Source organism: Pelodiscus sinensis, chromosome 4, assembly GCF_052426305.1.
Source record: "Pelodiscus sinensis isolate ZL-2025 chromosome 4, ASM5242630v1, whole genome shotgun sequence".
Lineage (NCBI taxonomy): Eukaryota > Metazoa > Chordata > Testudines > Trionychidae > Pelodiscus > Pelodiscus sinensis.
This window is the reverse complement of record NC_143055.1, coordinates 99,131,445-99,150,905: the sequence shown is the minus strand read 5'-3', so window position 1 is coordinate 99,150,905 and position 19,461 is coordinate 99,131,445. Positions and strand designations below refer to the sequence as shown.

The following is a 19,461-nucleotide window of genomic DNA, read 5'->3' as shown; positions in this document are numbered from 1 at the left end:
CTTTTGGGAAAAGGAACTCTTTGAGTTCAGCTTGGATCTTGTAATCAGTTGAAATTTTTGTGCTAAGTGGCACAGCCCTTCTTAACACGCTAAGACTCGGACAATCCAGAAATCATGACTGTAGGATTTCCACTGTAGGATGGAATCAAACCTAAGCCTATTGCATTGCAATGCTTCTAAGCCAACCTATTCACTTTACATTTAAAAATATTTTGATAGGTTTCAATTAATGGAAATTACTAACTGGTACTACATTTTTTAAAGCTATTTTCCAAACAGGATATTAGAAGTGTGAAGACAGAGACCCTGCCAACAGGAACAACAAACCAAGGACAGGCACAGACTAATCTTTCACTTAAGCAAGATAATGTGACAATTAAAGGTCTTCAAGCCAATGTTACCATTCCCAAGGTAATAATTTTCTATTCATCTATGTAGTCTCTTAGTAGATCACAAGCTACCTTCGTATGTATCCTTCTTATTTCTTCTTTAGCTTAACTCTAGCTGTGATAAATGATTGTCATATTTTATTGAGGATTATACACTTTTGACACTTCGCTGAAAGTGAAATAGATATGCAAATTAAGTATAAAATTAGTTTAAACAGGGCAATGGTATCTGAATAAACTTTTGTTAAACTCTGTAAAAGGTTTAGATATAATTCAATTATTTCACACTCTCTCATTTCATTTTTAATAGAAATGATGTAGATGATACTGATAAGAATCCTGTGATATTGATAAATTTAGATATAGATATCTTTTTTTTAAAGGGACATTTTTTTTAAACTTCTTTATTCTTTGGGGGGGGAATTCTATGTTTAGGTAAACTTGTGTTTATTGCAAGCATCAGTCGAAGAAACCACAGCCACTGCTTCTGGCAAAACTGTGACTCATGTTTCCTTAGTAGCTTTGTGTTTTGATAGAATTGCTACACAAGTTCGCATGAATAGGTAAGAATAATACTTTTAATAATTAATATTTCATAACTCTTAATCTTGCAGATCAGGAGAATCCGAAAATGTTTCTCTGAACTTTTATTGGTCAATGGATTTTTAAATATTAATAAGTTTTTAAATGAGGTGGGGAAGACAACTTTGGAATATTTAAAGCCTTAATCCTTGCTTCAGTTACACAGGCTTAACTCTTTGTGATGTTGGGGACGGTGGGAGGTTGGAATTGTACTTGTGTTATTGAGAGAAAAATTAAATCTTTGTTTTCCTAATGAATGTTCATTAGTTTTGTGAACAAAGAAGTCTTAAGTATAATTTTTACTCCATTTTAAGCTGGTGTAAAACTAAACTAAACAAATATACTAATTGTCATTGAGATGGTTTTGTATTTATTTTTACCTTTTTAACTTAAAAGGGGTGTGGTTGAAGAGACTTCAAACAATGCAGATACAGGGAGGAATTCAGTAACATTTGATCGATACATCCATTCCAGTAAAATGCAACCACAGTCTTCTGGCTCACTGAGATCGAATGCTGGAGCTGAAAAAGGAAAAGAAATTGCTGCTAAACTGAACATTCATCGTGTTCACGGACAGCTTAGAGGCCTTGATACAGCAGGTTGGCTTATTCATAAACGTGAAAGCAATCTTGTTTTTCTTGGAGGCATCAACTTGGAATGTATAGCTGAGTTTGAGTCACATTTCAGTTTTTCTACTCCTAACTTTTAACTGAATTAGCCAGTTTGAGCTGTCTCGAAAATTAGAGCTTTTTTCCAAATAGTGGCAGCTGATCCAATCTTTGGTTTAAAATGCAATACCCATTAGTGAGCCTTTTTTTTTCCTATTGTGATTTTCAGAGGCGAGAGGAAGCAAAGTTTGACAAATGCTTTTCTCCTTGTTTTTTGATTAGTTGCAAGAGTCCCTTTGGTGACAGAGTTTCGCCAACCATATTTCAGTTCTGTCACATGATATTTAGGATTACTCTTCTAATTTTTTATATAATTTGAGGAGTCTGACTCCCATTTTGTACCTCAGACTTTAAAGAAAGTAATATAACAAATGTAAAATAGTCTGTTTTGGGTTTTTCTTTCCTTACTAATCAGTGGAACTGATTATGTGCATTGCACTTTGCAAGACGGGCAAACGCGTGTATATACTAGCCACTAAATAATCCATGAATTTGTGCTGAAGATATAATTAAAAATACCCTTGAAACAGAGTGTTCTTGAGCAAGCGCCTTTAAAAATAACACACTTTTTTATATGCCATGAAGTTTTCTTTTTATCTCAGGGTATGTCTACATTTGCACCCTAGTTCAAACGAGGGATGCAAATGTAGGCATTCGGAATAGTCAGTGAAGCGGGGATTTAAATATCCCGTACTTCATTAGCATGATCTCGCCGGTGCGTTACTCCGATCAACAGCTGTTTTGAAAGTGAAAGTGGTGCGCCCTTTGGTTAGAACTAGCGCAGCCTGGCACACACTTTCACTTTTGAAACAGCTGTTAATGTGCCTGCGAGATCCTGCTAATGAAGCACAGGATATTTAAATCCCCACTTCATCGACTATTTCAAATGCCTACATTTGCAAACCTAGTTTGAACTAGGGTGCAAGTGTAGACATATCCTCAGGGAACTTCATCAGTATCACTATTTCATTCATCACTTGGAAACATTCAGCATATTCCAAATAAATATCTTCAGCAAAATTTTTCCGTAGTGCTGAACTATCTCAGAAGCTGAAACGAGTCATAGGTCAATTTGTCAAAAACAACCACAAACATTTCTTTATATAGCATTATATTTTTGCTAACTGTACCTCAGCATCTTTCAGATTGGAAATTTATTTCAACTTTAATTTAAGTTGTGTTAGAATGCTTTCTTCTCCAGCCTCTTTCAGACTGTTTGTGTTTAGGATACAAATGAGGTGGAGAAAGGGGTGGAGAAGTTCTTAAAAGAATTTTATGAGCAATGCTTAAGGAATAGGTAGGTGCCAAATATTAAGATCACATTTTTCAATCTTTCTCTTTTGTTCATAGTCAGTTTTTTTTAATTATTGGTACATGGAGGAGGAGCCCCCAAAATAAAAAAGCCCAAACAAATCCTCTTTAATTTAGGAAAATTGTGCTGTCAAACCATAAATTCTTTGTCATCATCTATATAACAAAAAAAATACTTCTTTTTACAGACATTGGGACTTGTGCAATAACAGCGATTCCGTTTGAAAAGTCAAAAGTCCTTTTTACTTTGGAAGAGTTGGATGATTTTACTTTTGTAGATGAAACTGATCAGCAAGCTGTTCCAGATGTAACTCGACTAGGTCCCAGCCAAGAAAGGTGGGGCTGGATAATGTTTGAATGTGGAATTGAAAATTTAACAATAAAAGGTAAAACTACAGTACTGCAATACTACATGATTCATATTACTTACTATTAATGTAATTAATGAAATGATCTGTTCTGTGTTCCAAGTTTATAATGTTCATTTTTAATTTAATTTGAAAAGTTACTGAATGTAGGCGGTATTAAACTTTTTATATTTTATGTGAACACACATTCTTTACACAATAGATTCTCTGGGTAAGCATGTATAGTTCCCTATATAATTCACATAGATGACATGTACTAGGTGCAGAATAAATTTTTAAGGGTTAAAATATTAGATTTATTTCAGCCTCAATGATATTCAAGAAACTTTTGTCTATAAAACTGAGTTTGTAAAGATAGAAATTGGGCCACGATCCAGCAATCAGACCCACAGTAGGGGTCTACTTGCAGGTTTGGAGCTTTTGTTTGCTCACTCTTGCGAAACAAACAGTTTGAAGTATTCTGCATCTGAATTATTGTTTTGAGTAGATTGTATGTTTAGTATTTCAATAAAGAGAGAGGGCATGTAAAATTGCTTTGAGGAGCTAGATACTCATTCAGAAATAGGTATTATATTTACTTGTATCTAAATATATGTGCACAAGGCTTAACCAAATTATACAGTAAAGTGTTTGTGAAAGTAAGAGGAATTACACATTTTTTACATGGGTCATGTGAGTGGAAAGTTGGTGAAAATAGAATAAATTGAACAAAGAATTTTATGAACAAATTTCTCTGTGTATTTACAGGAGGAAGACAATCTGGAGCTGTTTTATATAGCACGTTTGGAGTCGTGGGTAAATCTAATACCAGGGAGAGAGGTGGATTGCTTGCCTCCAACAATTCTTCAGATTCTCCAACTGGTAGTGGCTATAATACTGATGTGTCTGACGATAATCTTCCTTGTGATAGAAGTCCCTCTTCAGACATAAATGGAAATTCAGTTTCAGATGAACAGGTAGGAGAATGACCTCTTAAATTATTTAGATTGATACTTGACTGAAGGTTGACTTTTTTTATTTTTAACAATTGCTAAATATAGTGAAAAATTATAACTTTTGTACTTACTGAACTTAAAATACCTATTTACCTAGTTAAAATTGCAGTTTTTTGAAGGAAACATCCAAATGTGTTCTTGGGAAATGTTGTGTGGCAGAGGTTTTTGTATTACTTTATCTAGATCAGTGTCACATTAAATTTTATTTTTTGGAAGACAGTATGTAATGTGCTTTTCTGTTAAGCAGTTGTTGCACTCAGAAAACCATTTTCATATTATGTTGGTACCTCTTTTTTGTGTAGGATGAAGGAGTTGAATCAGATGATTTGAAAAAAGATCTTCCTCTAATGCCTCCCCCACCTGATTCCTGCAGTATGAAGCTGACCATTAAAGAAATCTGGTTTAGTTTTGCAGCTCCCACTAATGTGCGCTCTCCTGCCCATATATTTTCAAGGTATAACTTCTTTAGACTTAAAAGAATTTAAAAGGAGCAACTCTGTATATTATTAAATCTGATATATTCTCTGTGCAGTGTCTCTAGTCATTGCTGCTTCTATTATTGGATAATGACAAAATTTGGGGATTTAGATTAAATTTAGTATCACTGTAGTATGTGAATGCCTGTGTGTTGTCATATTCTATGGCAGTGTTTCCCAAAAGTTGCTCTGCGGAACCCTGGGGTTCCGCGAAGCGAACGTAAGGGTTCCGCGAGAACCCGAACGCTCCCCTCCTCCCGCCCATAAAGAGACAGAGGAGCCTGGCGCGCAAAGACGCTGGCTCCTTCCCCGCTCCCCTTTCAGACATCTCCCGCGTCCCCCGCTGCTGCTCTGCTTTTACCACCGGACCTAGCAGCAGCAACAGCTGCTTGTTCCGCTTCTGCCCGATCAACCCAAGATCCCTCTCCCGCGTCCCCCGCTGCCGCTCTGCTTTTACCACCGGAAGAAGCAGAGTGGCAGCGGGGGATGCGGGAGAGGGATCTTGGGTTGATCGGGCAGAAGCGGGACAAGCAGCTGTTGCTGCTGCTAGGTCCCTTGGTAAAAGCAGAGCAGCAGCGGGGGACGCGGGAGAGGGATCTTGGGTTGATCGGGCAGAAGCGGGACAAGCAGCTGTTGCTGCTGCTAGGTCCCTTGGTAAAGGCAGCATGAGTGTGTGTGTGTGGGGCGGGGGGGGGGGGCGGGGGGGGGAGTACTATCAGTGAGTGGAACACTGGAACTCCTACTCACTGTGAGGATCGGAACAAATCCCCATACACACTGTGAGGACACGTGGCTCCTGTGTGTGACTTTGTTTAAGAATTCAATCTAATATCAAAATTCCCCATGGATCGTTGGTTAAAAGAAGGAACTTTAAAGAGAAAAGTGAGTACTTCAAACTCCAATATTTTTACTGAAACCAGCAAGGAAAATACTGAGGCTTCCCCGCGCTTTGCAAAGCCGCGGGGGGGGGGGGGGGGGCTCGGGCAGCGAGGCACCCCAGGCGCGCCTGGACTGCCCCGCCGCCGGCTTCCCCGAGGCTTTGCAAAGCCCGGGGGGGGGGGGCGGGGGTGCGGCTCGGGCAGCGAGGCACCCCAGTCGCGCCTGGACTGCTCCGCTGCCGGCTTCCCCGAGGCTTTGCAAAGCCGAGGGGGGGGCTCGGGCAGCGGGGCACCCCAGGCGCGCCTGGGCTGCTCCGCTGCAGGCGTCCTCAGAGGCGCTCCCCGACTCCCTGGTCTGCTGGTCAGCAGACCAGGGAGACGGGGAGCAAAGCCGTGGAGGACCCAGGCGGCGGGACCGCGGTGCATCTCGGTCCGCCGCCCGAGTCTTCCTGGTCTGCTGGGGTGGTGGTGGGGGGGGGGGCGCAGCTAGTACGCCTCCCCCCCCCAGCAGACTAGGCTTTTCTCCGGACGCCTGTGGCAGAGCAGCTGGGGTGCTGCCGGTTGGTCCCGCAGCGCCGCTCTGGGCGCTACTGGTGCAACCCAGCAGCACCCCAGCTGCTCTGGTCCTGATTCAGCCGCTGCTGGTCAGTTTCAGCAGCGGCTGAATCAGGACACCTGGGGCAGAGCAGATGGGGTGCTGCTGGGTTGCTCCAGTAGTGCCGAGGAGCGGCGCTACTGGAGCAACCCAGCAGCACCCCAGCTGCTCTGCCCCAGGCGTCCCCAAGTCAGCTTCTGCTGAAACTGACCAGCGCTGACTACAGGAAGCCTGAGGCAGAGTTGCTCTGCCCCAGGCTTCCTGGAATCAGCTGCTGATCAGTTTCAGCAGCAGCTGACTTGGGGACGCTTGGGGTTCTTAAGTTGATTCTGTATGTAAGTCAGAACTGGCGGTCAGTTTCAGCAGCGGCTGAATCTGGACGCCAGTTCCGACTTACATACAGATTCAACTTAAGAACAAACCTACAGTCCCTATCTTGTACGTAACCCGGGGACTGCCTGTACTTGTGCGAAACTGGGTTCTCGAACTATGCAGCAATGAAAACGAAATACAGAAATCGACTGAATGCTGCGCCAGATATGCGAATCCAACTTTCTAGTATTAAACCAAATATAAAAAGAATTTGCCAAGAAAAGAAGAAAAACCACTCTTCGCACTGAAAACTATTAATATAATTAATATTATTTGATAGTTTTATTTTTTGTACATATTTAATATGATTTTTGTTGAATATAAATGAATGGTGTTATATTCAACATGTTGAATTTAAATGAATGGTGATCGCATGACCGTATTTAGCATCTTATTACTACCAATTGTGGTGTACTGGCAGAGTGAGAGTGTGTGTGTGTGTGTGTGTGTGTGTGTGTGTGTGTGTGTGTGTGTGTGTGTGTGTGTGTGTGTGTGTGTGTGTGTGTGTGTGTGTGTGTTTGTTTTTCTTTTGCTCGACAAACTTAATCCTTGGCTAGGGGGTTCCTTGAAATTTTTCTGAGTTTGAAAGAGTTCCGTGGTCAAAAAAAATTGGGAAACACTGTTCTATGGAAATGTATCTTTTTAAAAAAAGGAATTAAAAATGACTAAATAGTGAAAGTGTAGGAAAGAGTAATATTTTCAGAAGTGCTTAAACTTTCATTTTCTAAAGGGACTTAGGCAGTTAAGAACCTAAAGGCTTGACTACTTGAGGAAGCTCATATGCTGCTAACTAGGAGGTGAAGTTAAAGTTTATGAACTGTTCTTTATTAACACTGTCATGAGAATGCTCTTAGTACACACTAGGAATGCCTCTGTGCACTGTAACTTAATACATGCACAAAGTCTATTAAGTTAAAACATACAAAGACACTAGAAGTGTAAAGTAAGTGTGTCCATGTGGGGAGATAGTGTGTTGAGTGGATGGTGTGCACTAGCTACTGTGGGCTTTTTTGCCTTTGTAGAGATAAGCCCTTGCTGTCATTGAAAGTTGATGGGACTTAAACTCCTAAATCACTTCTGAAAATATTCATGAGCATGTTATATTTACAATGATAGTTACTGAAAAAGCTGGAAATTATGTGAAGTTGTACATAATCCTAAGTATAAAATAAAGCAAAGGTTTTTGACCAGTCTAAGAGTAAATACTAATTTTATCCCATTGAACTTTTAATGTAATGTGTACATATTTTTTTTTATTCTGAGACTGTGCAATTGTTTGGGAGATGTGATACTATTGTTTGAGAGGGAGGAGGAAAGTGTATCATTTAACTTCCTATCTGTTAAAATTACTTGTACACTCTTGCACAATGTACTCATTTGTGTAACCTATCACTTTGAAAATCTAGCTACCTAATGCCAGGAAGGAGGAAGAAAAGTTACAGATCCTATAGCAGGAGTGAGAGAAGGGTATTAGTGAATGTGTTTCTGGCACTTAGTGTGTCACATTTTTATGTTACCACAAGTTTTAAATATGAACAATATTGTTTCTGTCTTAACATTTTCAAGCCAGTAAAGGTTGTTTTGTTTCACTTTGTAAGTCTACTGGTTAGATAACATCCAACTTAAGCTAATGCATAATGCATATTTAGCATATATAAAGCAAATGTAACTGATTATTGCTGAACTTCTGTCTTATAAAATTTAATTTCACTTCAAATAGGCAGTTGAACCTACTGAGCACTGCAACTCCTGCAGTTAGTGCATGGCTTGTTCCCATTGATCAACTGAAGTCCTCATTGAACAAATTAGAAACTGAAGGAACTCTAAGGATTTGTGCTGTGATGGGTTGCATAATGACAGAGGCCTTAGAGGTAGGTGACTCACTGAAAAATAAGGGCAGCAGTCTAAAAATAAGCACAGACAGCATATCTTCCTTTTTTGTGCGGCTTTTTTAGTGATCTATAGGTAACTGAAATCCGACGCTTGTTGAACTGGACATTGTGATTTAGAAACAGAACCTAAACTTGCATTGGGATGGTTTCTAGCTGTTGTTTTGAGGAGAAATCCTTAGGTAATTTTCAACAAGATGGGCCTGAGTCTTCTCTCATACTGTTAAATAGTATGGGTACTTGCAGTTGAAGTCAGCAGTAATTTTACAACTATTGTAAAATTATGGGAAATGAAGAGAATTAGGCCCCATACTCACTGATTTGCTGTCTGCAACAATGGCTTTGAGAATAATGGTGTGAATAATTCCAGGGAATTTTTGTGGGCTACAAACTAAAACTTAATGGAAAAAATGTGAATTCTTGGACATCATTTATGTTGTGCCCTGGCACTGTTTTGAGCTGTATTAGTTGGACGTAGCCAAAGATTTTTTGAATTGAGGGTGTGGTGTTGGATAGAGAGGAGTGAACTAATTGGTGGAGCATGGAAAGAAACATTTAAAATTTCACTCACTTACTCTTGGCACTTCCTATGTGACTTGTCAAAGTCTTAAGTTTTTTACTGGATAACTTCTGTTAAGTTTAAGTATTAGTACACACAATTCTATGGCAGAGTATATTGAAAATATTGGCTTGCTTATACAACTGAAAAATATTAAAAAGTTGAGATTTGACTTTAGTTCTACATCAAGATGACTATCATAAGACATATTAGAGCAATTTACTTTAATGTTTAATTCACTAAAAATCTATTGGAATTTACTTCATGATTATTCAGAAATGTCATTTTCCTGCCAAATTCAAAATAATTTAGCTGTCTTCTCTTCTGCAGAATAAACAAGCCCAAATCCATCAGCCTTTCCTTGTAAGTCATGTGTTCCAGGTCCCTAAATTTCCTAATTTCCAGCTCCCCTAATTTTCGTTGCCCTCCTCTGGATGCTCTCCAATGTGTCCACACCCCTTTCTGTAATGGTGCCCCCAGAATTGGATGCAATACTCCAGATGTGGCCTCATCAGTGCTGAATAAAGGGGAATAATCACTTCTCTAGATTTGCTGGAAGTGCTCCTAGTATGCCATTAGCCTTTTTGGCTACAAGGACACACTGTTGACTCGTATCCAGCTTCTCATCGTCTGTAATCCTCCGGTCCTTTTCTGCCAATCTGCTGCTTAGCCAGTTGGTCCCCAGCCTGTAACAGTGCTTGGGATTCTTCCATCCCAAGTGCAGGACTCTGTGCTTGTCCTTGTTGACCCTCATCAAATTTCTTTTGGCCCAATCCTCCTGTTTGTCTAGGTCACTCTGGACCCTATCCCCACCCTCCAACGTATCTACCTCTCCTGCAAACTTGCTGAGGGTGCAATCTGTCCCCTTATCTAGGTCATTAATAAAGATGTTGAACAAAACCAACCCTAGAACCGACTCTTGGGGTACTCCACTTGATAGCGACCGCCAACCAGATATCGAGCCGTTGATCACTACCTGTTGCGCGTGACAATCTAGCCAGCTTTCTATCCAACTTATAGTCCATTTATCCAATCCATACTTCCTTAACATGCTGGCAAAATACTGTGGGAGACCGTATCAAAAGCTTTGCTAAAGTCAAAGTATATCATATCCACTGACCAGGATTGCCAACCCACAGAAATTTCATTTACAGACAAAATGGGACTTGTCCCTCAGCTAGTCGCTTACCCATCTCTCTTGATGCCTCTATCAGAGGCAGCAAGGTGGGGAGCAGGAGCAGGTGCTGGGGGAGCTAGCTTCAAAACTGGTTCCCCTCAGCACACACTGTGGGCAGGAGGGTAACGGGGACTGGGTGCTCACGCCAAGTCCCAGATGCTGTGCCTATGCTTTTTAAATGTATTAAGAGCCTACTGGCTGATTGCTGGCTCATACTGGGTCCCCCCCTACTGGCTCTTAATACATTTAAAAGGCTAAAGCACAGTAGGCTGGACCCAGCGCAAGTCTGGACAGCTGATTCCTGGCTCGGGCAGGGTCCCTGCCCTGCGCACAAGCCTTTTAAATGTATTAAGAGCCGACAGGCTCTTAGTACATTTAAAAGGCAGAGCCACAGTGGGTGCTGCAGCTCCTTCACTTATCAATTAATCAATTAGTTGATGGAAAATCCATCAACTAGTTGATTAAACTAAACATCCCTGCCCTCAACCAGTTAGACCGGCTGAAACTCACTACCCGGTATCAGAGAGATGCAGTGGGTAAGGGAGTGTCTTTTGTTGGTAAAGGAGACAAACCTTCAAGCAAAACGCTTAGACACAGAGCTCTTTAACAGGTCTTTGTAGCTCAAAAGTTTGTCTTTTCCACCAAAAAGTTGATCCAATAAAAGATATTATCTCACCCACCTTATCTCTCTAATATTCCTGGGATAAACATGGCTATCTATAACAACATTGCAAACAGGTACCAGCTACAGATGAGCTCCATGCTCTCTTACATTAGGATTCTGTTTAGGTCACATAGAGGTTTATAACATGCATACATTCACTATAGGGAAAATATATACATGTATAAATATTTATTTCAGAATAAAAGCATGCACTTCCCTTTGAGAAGCAAATACAACAGGCTGACTAAAGTGGCTCGTTTCCTACAAGAAAATCCTTCCTGTTTGCTGTGTAATATATTGCATCACTACCTTCATCAGGCAAATTATTCCATTATTGAGGATGCTACCATGGTGAGTTTTCCTTTAAAGAAGTAAATAATGGTGTATATATAATTAATAGTTTCACGGTTTTGAATTTAAAATGTAATCTTAGGTGTCTTAATTTAGATAACTCCGAAAAAACATTGACGTGCTCATTAGTTAATATATAGTGCTCGTATTTTTTAAAATATCATTTCTATACTATACATTATTAGTTTATAGTCTATTATTTAGGTACTTGATTTCTAAATTATGGGAGTAATAATAAATTTAAGAAGTAGATTTTTAAAAAATACCTTAATTTATTGGTCTTTCTATGTCTTGTTTTGCCTTTATTTAAAAACGTGCATTCCCATTTTTAGATATGAAAGCTGCAGAAATGTAAACAGATCAGAAACTTTGTTGAGAGTATGTTCTGCATGATCAGAAAGTGCTTTGTAACATTGATATTTTTTCAGTTTACACTAAAATAGCATGGTGTGTGTCTGTATTTTTAGAGTGATGGCCTTCCTGCGTTAGTGACTTTAAAGAAAGGTCTAGTTGCTCTTGCTAGACAGTGGATGAAATTCATTGTGGTGACACCAGCTTTCAAAGGAGTTAGCCTACACAGACCGGCTCAGCCATTGAAACCCCAGACAACTGCACACCATGAGCATGAGGATGGAGTTGGAATAGACAGTGGAGGTGGCCTTCAGAGTGACACAAGTGCTGATGGAGCAGAGTTTGAGTTTGATGCAGGTATATTCATGTTGCAGTTATGCTCTATACAAACGACTTGGGGGAAAATATTTTAAAAGCAGTCTTTTATGGTAAAGTAGCATAAATAACTGTCTTTTAAGTCTGTGTCTGCACTAAAGACCTTACAGTGGTGGTGTTGAGAGAGCATCTCCCAATGACTTAGCACTGTGTACAGGAGCACTTTTGTTGGTGAAACTTATGTCACGGGGTGTGGGTTTTTTTCACTCCTGTGACTGACAATAGTGCCAGTGCAGATGAAGTCAAATGCTTTGGTATCTGATGCTAAAACTCTGTGGTATTTGTTCAGTCCCCACTTTACTTCACAACTAGATTTGGAGTTGCCAACCTGTCTTGAAAAATTTACATCTGATTTTCTTCCTTGCTTATTCTTACTTGATAACATAAAATACTTCAGCTTAATTAGTTGCCTCATGTACATTTAACTTTCATTATTTTGTACTGTCTCTGACATCGTAGACTTAGTTCATGCATATAAATGGTTGTAACTTAGTGTCTGTCTTTAAGTATTTTTAGTGACATTAAATTTTAAAGGCTGCCTTAAAAGTCTTGAAACATGCTTGACAGATGCATTGTACTTTTGTATAAATTTCAGCCTGTCATGTGCTTGGGGCTTTGTTCTTTGATAGATCAGTCTTTTGCCATCTGTTTGCCAAAATGCAAAAGCATGGATGTATATATGACAGTTTTGGGAGTAAGTATACATAACAATAGACACTCTTGGATTTGTTTCACTTGTAGTTAATTTGTATAATTTGTTACATGGTTAAGCTACAGTCAGTGAACACACAATGCTCCTAGAAGGAACATCTAACCGCCCGCCACCTGCTGGAGTTTCTTCTGGGCCTGTAACTGGGGCTGAGATAATGAGGAAATTATCCAAGACCCATACTCACAGTGATTCTGCTCTTAAAATAAAGGTAAGTTTAAAACTTTGAAAATATGGGGAGAGAGAATTATTTTGTTTACTCCTATATCTATTTCAAGTTTGATTTTGTGTCCAACAATAATTTTCACATGGATTAATTGCATGCTATGACAATGGAGACATGCTCCTCATACTGTAGAAAAAAGTTGCATTATTCATGCACCACACTTTTTTTCTGCTAACTCTAGGATGGTATTAGCTAAAAGTGACACTTGTTTTGAGGATAATAGTAAAAAGATTTTATTTGTTATGATAGAACTCTAATTGTAACTTCAGTACTAATATTGTTTTCCAACACTGATAATAGTAAGAGTTCTCCACATGATTACTGCAACAAACTACCCTTATGCTAATGTGATACACATTTATAGATGTACTTCTCATTGTTGATACACTTTCTCCCACATTGATTTCATCTTACTTCCCACAAACTGAACTATGTGTGGTTATGAACTAGTGTGTATATTAATACACAAAATGAAGTTTTAAAAGAAGTGGGGAATTCAAGCTCCCGAACAACAAATTTAATCCACACTCCCAGAAGCTCTGGCAGTGATAAAGGGAAGCTCTCAGAGGATATGTCTACACTTGTACCCTCTTTCGAGAGAGGGATGCAAATGAAGCCGGGATTTAAATATCCCGTGCTTCATTTGCATATTTGTGTTATGGCGCTATTTCGAAATAGTGCTATTTCAAAATAATAGACGCTGTTAAGATGCGGTTATTTTGAGAGAAAACCCTTCTCTTGAATAACCCTTATTCCTTATACAATGAGGTTTACCAGTTATTTTGAGAGAAGGATTTTCTCTCAAAATAACCGAGTCTTAACAGCGTCTGTTATTTTGAAATAGCACTATTTTGTAATAGCGCCATTATGCAAATGAAGCACGGGATATTTAAATCCCGGCTTCTTTTCCAATTTCAAATGTCTTCATTTGCATCCCTCTCTCGAAAGAGGGTGCAAGTGTAGACATACCCAGAGTGGTTAGTGTGAACTTGATAACCCGTGTTCACGATAGCATAGTAATGGTAGCATTGAGAGTAATCTTCATGGTGGTTCTTTGAATAGTGTCTCTTAACTCCATGTCAGGTGCACATGCACACTGTGACTCTTTAATTGGAGATTTTCGGTAATGATGCCCAAAACAATGCTCCAAAATGGTGGCGTTTGCTCCCTCCCCTTTTTACTGTTCAGTCCTACAGCTATGTAGTAGCCAGTTTCTCTCCCCTCCCCCCAAGTCTTTTTTTTTTTTTTTTTTAAGAAACCTATAAGTAGTGGGCTGGGTAGAAGAGCTTATTCTCTCATTGTCCATCAGCTAAATCTAGTTTGTGGCACATGACTTTGTGCCACTTTTCTTGTTTACCAAAACTGATTCACACTATCCTGGAATTATATTAGTAGGCCTTGTTGTTTTTACTAGTTTAGTCTTTGTCTCATTTTTGCACCTTTTCTTATCAGCAATTGTTACAAGTTATTGTGACACCTTAATGAGTTTTCAGTTAATTTTTATTCCCAGTTAAGGTAAATTTGTAGGCCTCATTATTACAACACCACTATTTGCCCTCCTTCCTTTCTGCTTCAGCGTTTCATTTTGTGGAACTTTGAAGTAAAGAAGGAACTGAGGGTGGTTCATGTATGCAGCTCTGTATCTCCTTGGTAATGAGAATATCTGGAGCACATACATAGACTGAATGGGTACTGTTACTGAAAATCTCTGGTCACAGATGAATAGGTCATGTATTCACCTGAATACATGTTCATCTTCTTACACAAAAAAATAGGATTTTTTTCATCTTCAGAATGGGGTATAACTAATAATTCTACAGAACATATTGTGAGGTACAGCAAATGCAAATTGTATAAAGAAGCATTGAGGATGTAACTTGTCCAAAACTGCCAAGAAAGTTAGAATTAGAGTCATATTATGATTAAGGAGTTTCTGGATTCTGGTCATGTGTTCAGGCGTAATAAAGTATTCATAGCTCTTAAGTAATTAATTCCTTTTTATTATGTATGCATAGATTATTTCTCATTTGGTGTTTGTGTTTTCTTTGTGAAAGGGTATACATCCTTACCATTCCCTAAGCTACACTAGTGGAGACACTGCCACGGATTCCCCAGTGCACGTTGGCCGTTCTGGAGTGCCAGTCAAGGAAAGTCCAAGAAAGGAGAGTCTACTTAGCTACCTCACTGGAAGTTTTCCTAGTTTGCACAATCTTCTTGAAGGAACTCCTCAAAGGAGTACTACAGCAGTTAAAAGTAGTTCTTTAACAAGAACAGGTATTGTATATGCTATGTCTGGGGTTTATTCAGCTTACTTTCTTAAGAACTATTTACAAAAAAGAAGCAATGCTTTCACAAAGCTGATCACTACTGTATTAGGGTATTTTCTCTTCTGACTTTTTAGAGAAGCAGTAAGATTATTAACGCAGTGCCTAGTGGCATTTGCTATATTTTAATCTTCCCCCAATCTTTACATTGTTATAACTTTATGAAAAGAATAAAATTTTGAATTGAAATTTTGAATGTATGCTCTCTTTTCAAAGATGGTATACTGTGTGTGTGTGTGTGTGTGTGCACATGTGCATGCATGTGTATGAACATACTATTCAGACAACAGAACTGAGAAACTGTGTGGAACTCTTCTTGAGAAGGTGCCTGGTCTAATCATAGACTAGATTAAGGCTACGTCTAGACAGCAGGGCTATTTTGGGATACCAGAAGTATCCTGAAATAGCAATTCTGTGTCTTCATATGCGCCCGTTATTTCAAAATGCATTTTGAAATAATGGGTGCGCTATTCCATTTTTTCCTATAAACCTTGTTTTAAAGGGCTTGTTGTAATAGTGTTTTCTTTCAAAATTTGGCACTGTGTAGACAGTGCCAAATTTTGAAATAAGTTATTTAGAAATTACCTCGAAATAAGCTACGCAATTTGCATAGTGCAAATTGTGTAGTTTATTTGGAGGTAAGGGTGCTGTGTAGGCTCACCATAATAGATTATAAAGCCCGAAGGGACCACTGTGATCACCTAGTTTGCTCTCTTGCATAACATGGGCCATAGAACTTCCTTGATATGCCTCAGTTTAAACAGGAGTCAAATCTTTTAGGGAAAAATTTAATCTTGATTTAAAAATTGCTTGTGATAGAGAATTCCCCATAATCTTGGACTAGCACTGGGGCTGCTGCTTACCTTCTGTGACTTCCTGGCAGTCAGCTGCTCTGTTTTTTTCTTTGCTCACTTGCAGCTTTTCTATATTGCCACTTAAGTTGATGCAAGTTACATCCCTTAGAGGTGTAAAAAAGTCACCTTATGAGCAACATAAATTACATAGTCTTAAAGTGGTCTCTACACCATGCTATTAGTGGAAGAGCCTCTCTTTGAGGTTGCTAATGGGACAGCGCTCTCCTGTCAGCATAGTCTTTACAGTGGCATCAGTGCAGCTAAGCATAGATAGTGTAGACTACCCTTTGTTCTTTCCTCTTTTGCCTCTGCTGCCTTTACATGGTGGCTGTGTCTATAAGAATGGTTGATATGAAGGGGAATTGTTTAGTAACTCAGTGATTTTGAAGAACTCTGCCTACATATGCATATCATAAATTGAAGATCTCCATTTTAAATGCTAATGCTTTCCTTGAGCTTTTTTTAATGCCAAAAACCAAAATAAATAGGTTCAAATGCATCATCAAATGTGTTCATTTTTAAGTGAGAGTCAGAAAGTACACAATTTAACATATACTCATTGCATATCATATACATTTAAAATTAGTATCTAAACGTATGCCATAAATCTGTGGTTTCAATGGAAAAGCAGAAATGAAAAAATAACTGTTAACATAGATTGATTAATACCATACTGAGAAGGTTAACTTCGTATTTCCTGACTCTTTTTGTTATTGTTTTTATGGCCATAGTTTGAGGCTCTGAACAGGATTAAGGCCTTGGACTACTAGGTGCCTTATTGTAGTAAGATCTTGTATGATCTTTAGGGTTGCCAGATGGTTTCAACAAAAATACCGAACACCCCCCTCCCCCAGAAAAAAAAACAGGGGAAAAATTTTGGTGGGGGTGGGGGGGAGAGGGGAAGAAGGGGAAGGGACCAAAGTTGTTGAGTAACAAAAAAAAAAGGACCCTAACAGGTCCTACTAAGCAAAATAAATAAATTAAAAAAAAACAAAACAGCATGGCCCCTTTAATTGCGAGCAGAGTCAGATTAGGGATAGGAAGAGAAGAGGTTGAGCACTAAGTCCCAGGGAAGGCATTGCTTCCCTTTGCTCAGGTCTTTAGGTTTTTTGCTGGCAGCCATCTTGTTTTCTTGGTCGAACCAGAAGGGAGCTTACCTGTGGAACCAGGTAAGCAAGGAATACGGGGGCTGGTCCCAGTTGCTGAGTGTGTTGTAGGATTGCCGGGTGTCCAGTATTTTCACCTCCTGGCAGGGGGAAAAAACAGAAAATACAGGACATTTTAGGTGTCCGGTATTTTCTGAATTTTTTTTTTACTGGTCAGGAGGCAAAAATACGGGACTATCCTGATCAATACCGGACACCTGGCAACCCTAACTTTGTGTTGCTTGTCTTTTATTGACAATTGTACTATGAAGTATGGAAGGTTGACAGAGAAGATGACAACCAAATAAATAAAATTTTATTAAAAGTTTTCATTTATGTATTCTTACTAGTATTTGTGTGTGACAGACAGACAAAAGTTCATTAAGTGCCAGATTCCACAACTGAACCTTCATCTAGTCATTCTGAGTAAGTCTACACAGCATTTTGGAGTGAACCTTCTAGCCCAGTTTGACATGTTTGGCTTAGAGGAGCTTGTGCTAGTGCTCTAAAAATAGCTGTGTGGCTAGAACTTCGAAGTTGCAGCTTGGGTTGGAGTTCAGGCCCTGAAGACTAGGATTGGGGATAGGTTTTACCAGTAGCAGAAGTTTGCAAAAAGGCTGTCTGACTTTTTTATAGCTTTCTGAAATCCCTTGAGGAATACCTGTATATTGGGATAAGTTAACAGGAAAGGGACCTCACCATTTTCTCATTAGCAATATAACTATGTTGTGTGCCACTTTTACACAGTAATTTTAGCATTGTAGTCTTTAAAACGTCACTGTTTTATTAATACAGGAAATACTGTGGCTACCGAAATGTTATCTGAACATCCTTTATTGTCTGAACCATCGTCTGTGAGTTTCTATAACTGGATGTCAAATGCTGTTGGCAACAGAGGAGGTATAGTGCAAGAGTCTCCCAACACCAAATCTGGACACAATAGCCTTCCAACAGGTATTTTTAACTATGACTGAACTTCAAAGATATTGTATAGTTACAAGTTTTCCTTGAGTTATGCAATTCCTTACACTCTTGTGAAGGGTATTTTATTGGCAAGATAAGTCTATTTCTAAGCTTTCTTGTATGCAGATTCCTACAGTCTGATTCTTGTAGCTGTCACTGGCCTGTCAGAATGCAGAAATCTGCATAATTACCATATAATTATCTTTAAAACGGGGCTAATAATGCTGCTTTCTATCACAGGGAAAAAAAGGCATACATTGATTAGTGTATTTGAAGCATTTAGCTATTACAGTGATGAATATAGAAAAGCCTTTAACATAATATTAAATCTCAATATTCTGCCTTCTCGCCAGACGGTCTTTTACTCAGCATTTTCAAGCTGTATGTCATCAAAAAATGATCCCTTCAGAGCATCACTTCAAATACACTGGAAAAACCATGCATAAAAACTCAAGATAACTCTGAAAACAAAGGCAGGGTCAACAAACTGCTAAAACAAACTGCTAAAAGATAGCTTAAACAAAAATAAAGCCTGAAAACCCTTGAATTCCTTTTTTAAGGCTCGGTCCTGCTGCCAAAGAATTAATTGGAATTTTGAAAATGTCACTATGTGTTGCAGATCTTTCTTTTCCTATTTTCCTCTTGTATCAGCAAGACTCTTGACTTTACCGCCCCCCCCCCCAAGCCTTATTCTGTGTATGCTAGTTTATACAGGGAAAACAGATCCTCATTGTCCCTGTTCAGTTTTGAACCTAAATATAACAAAACATATTACATCTGTTTTGAGAGAGATACAATTTAATCTGAAAGCAAGGGGAGATAATAAGAGGATATGAGAGACAATGAAAGATGGAAAAAGAAAGGAAAGATGGGATTGAAGGATTTTAAAAAATGGGTTAACACATATTAAGCAGATAATTTGCAGCAGTTTACTGGTCTGTTTGCATAGCCCTTTTGTAATCCTTCTTACGTTCATAATCTTTAAATGAATATTTTAAGTTTCAGTTTCTCTATTAATAATTTGTAAGTACCTTCTTTTTAATTTATTAACTGTCCTTTAACCTCCCTTTATTAATCTCAGGATGTAATTATTACCTTGAAATTAATTTATGGTTGAACAAATACAGGCCCTGATCCTGAAAACACACTGTGTGAGCTTAACTGCACATACATATGAAGTGTTCGTCCACTGAGACTGATTCTGTAACCCATTAATTCAGTGACTTACTGTTCTGTGCAA

General features: G+C 38.9%; 1 protein-coding gene across 14 annotated transcripts in view; it reads left to right on the top strand.

The window, feature by feature from the left end:
- BLTP1 (bridge-like lipid transfer protein family member 1) overlaps positions 1–19,461 on the top strand; it is a 222,200-nt gene that overhangs the window by 111,994 nt on the left and 90,745 nt on the right. For 13 of the 14 annotated variants that reach the window (XM_075929833.2, XM_075929841.2, XM_075929838.2 and 10 more), the window contains exons 32-43: positions 265–411; positions 825–952; positions 1,368–1,570; positions 3,139–3,336; positions 4,066–4,274; positions 4,616–4,767; positions 8,355–8,505; positions 11,122–11,274; positions 11,742–11,982; positions 12,772–12,920; positions 14,990–15,209; positions 18,054–18,212. In XM_075929833.2, coding sequence (XP_075785948.2) covers positions 265–411; positions 825–952; positions 1,368–1,570; positions 3,139–3,336; positions 4,066–4,274; positions 4,616–4,767; positions 8,355–8,505; positions 11,122–11,274; positions 11,742–11,982; positions 12,772–12,920; positions 14,990–15,209; positions 18,054–18,212 — 2,110 coding nt within the window. The remainder of the gene's footprint in view (positions 1–264; positions 412–824; positions 953–1,367; positions 1,571–3,138; positions 3,337–4,065; positions 4,275–4,615; positions 4,768–8,354; positions 8,506–11,121; positions 11,275–11,741; positions 11,983–12,771; positions 12,921–14,989; positions 15,210–18,053; positions 18,213–19,461) is intronic. The other variant, XM_075929830.2, reaches the window with a different exon arrangement.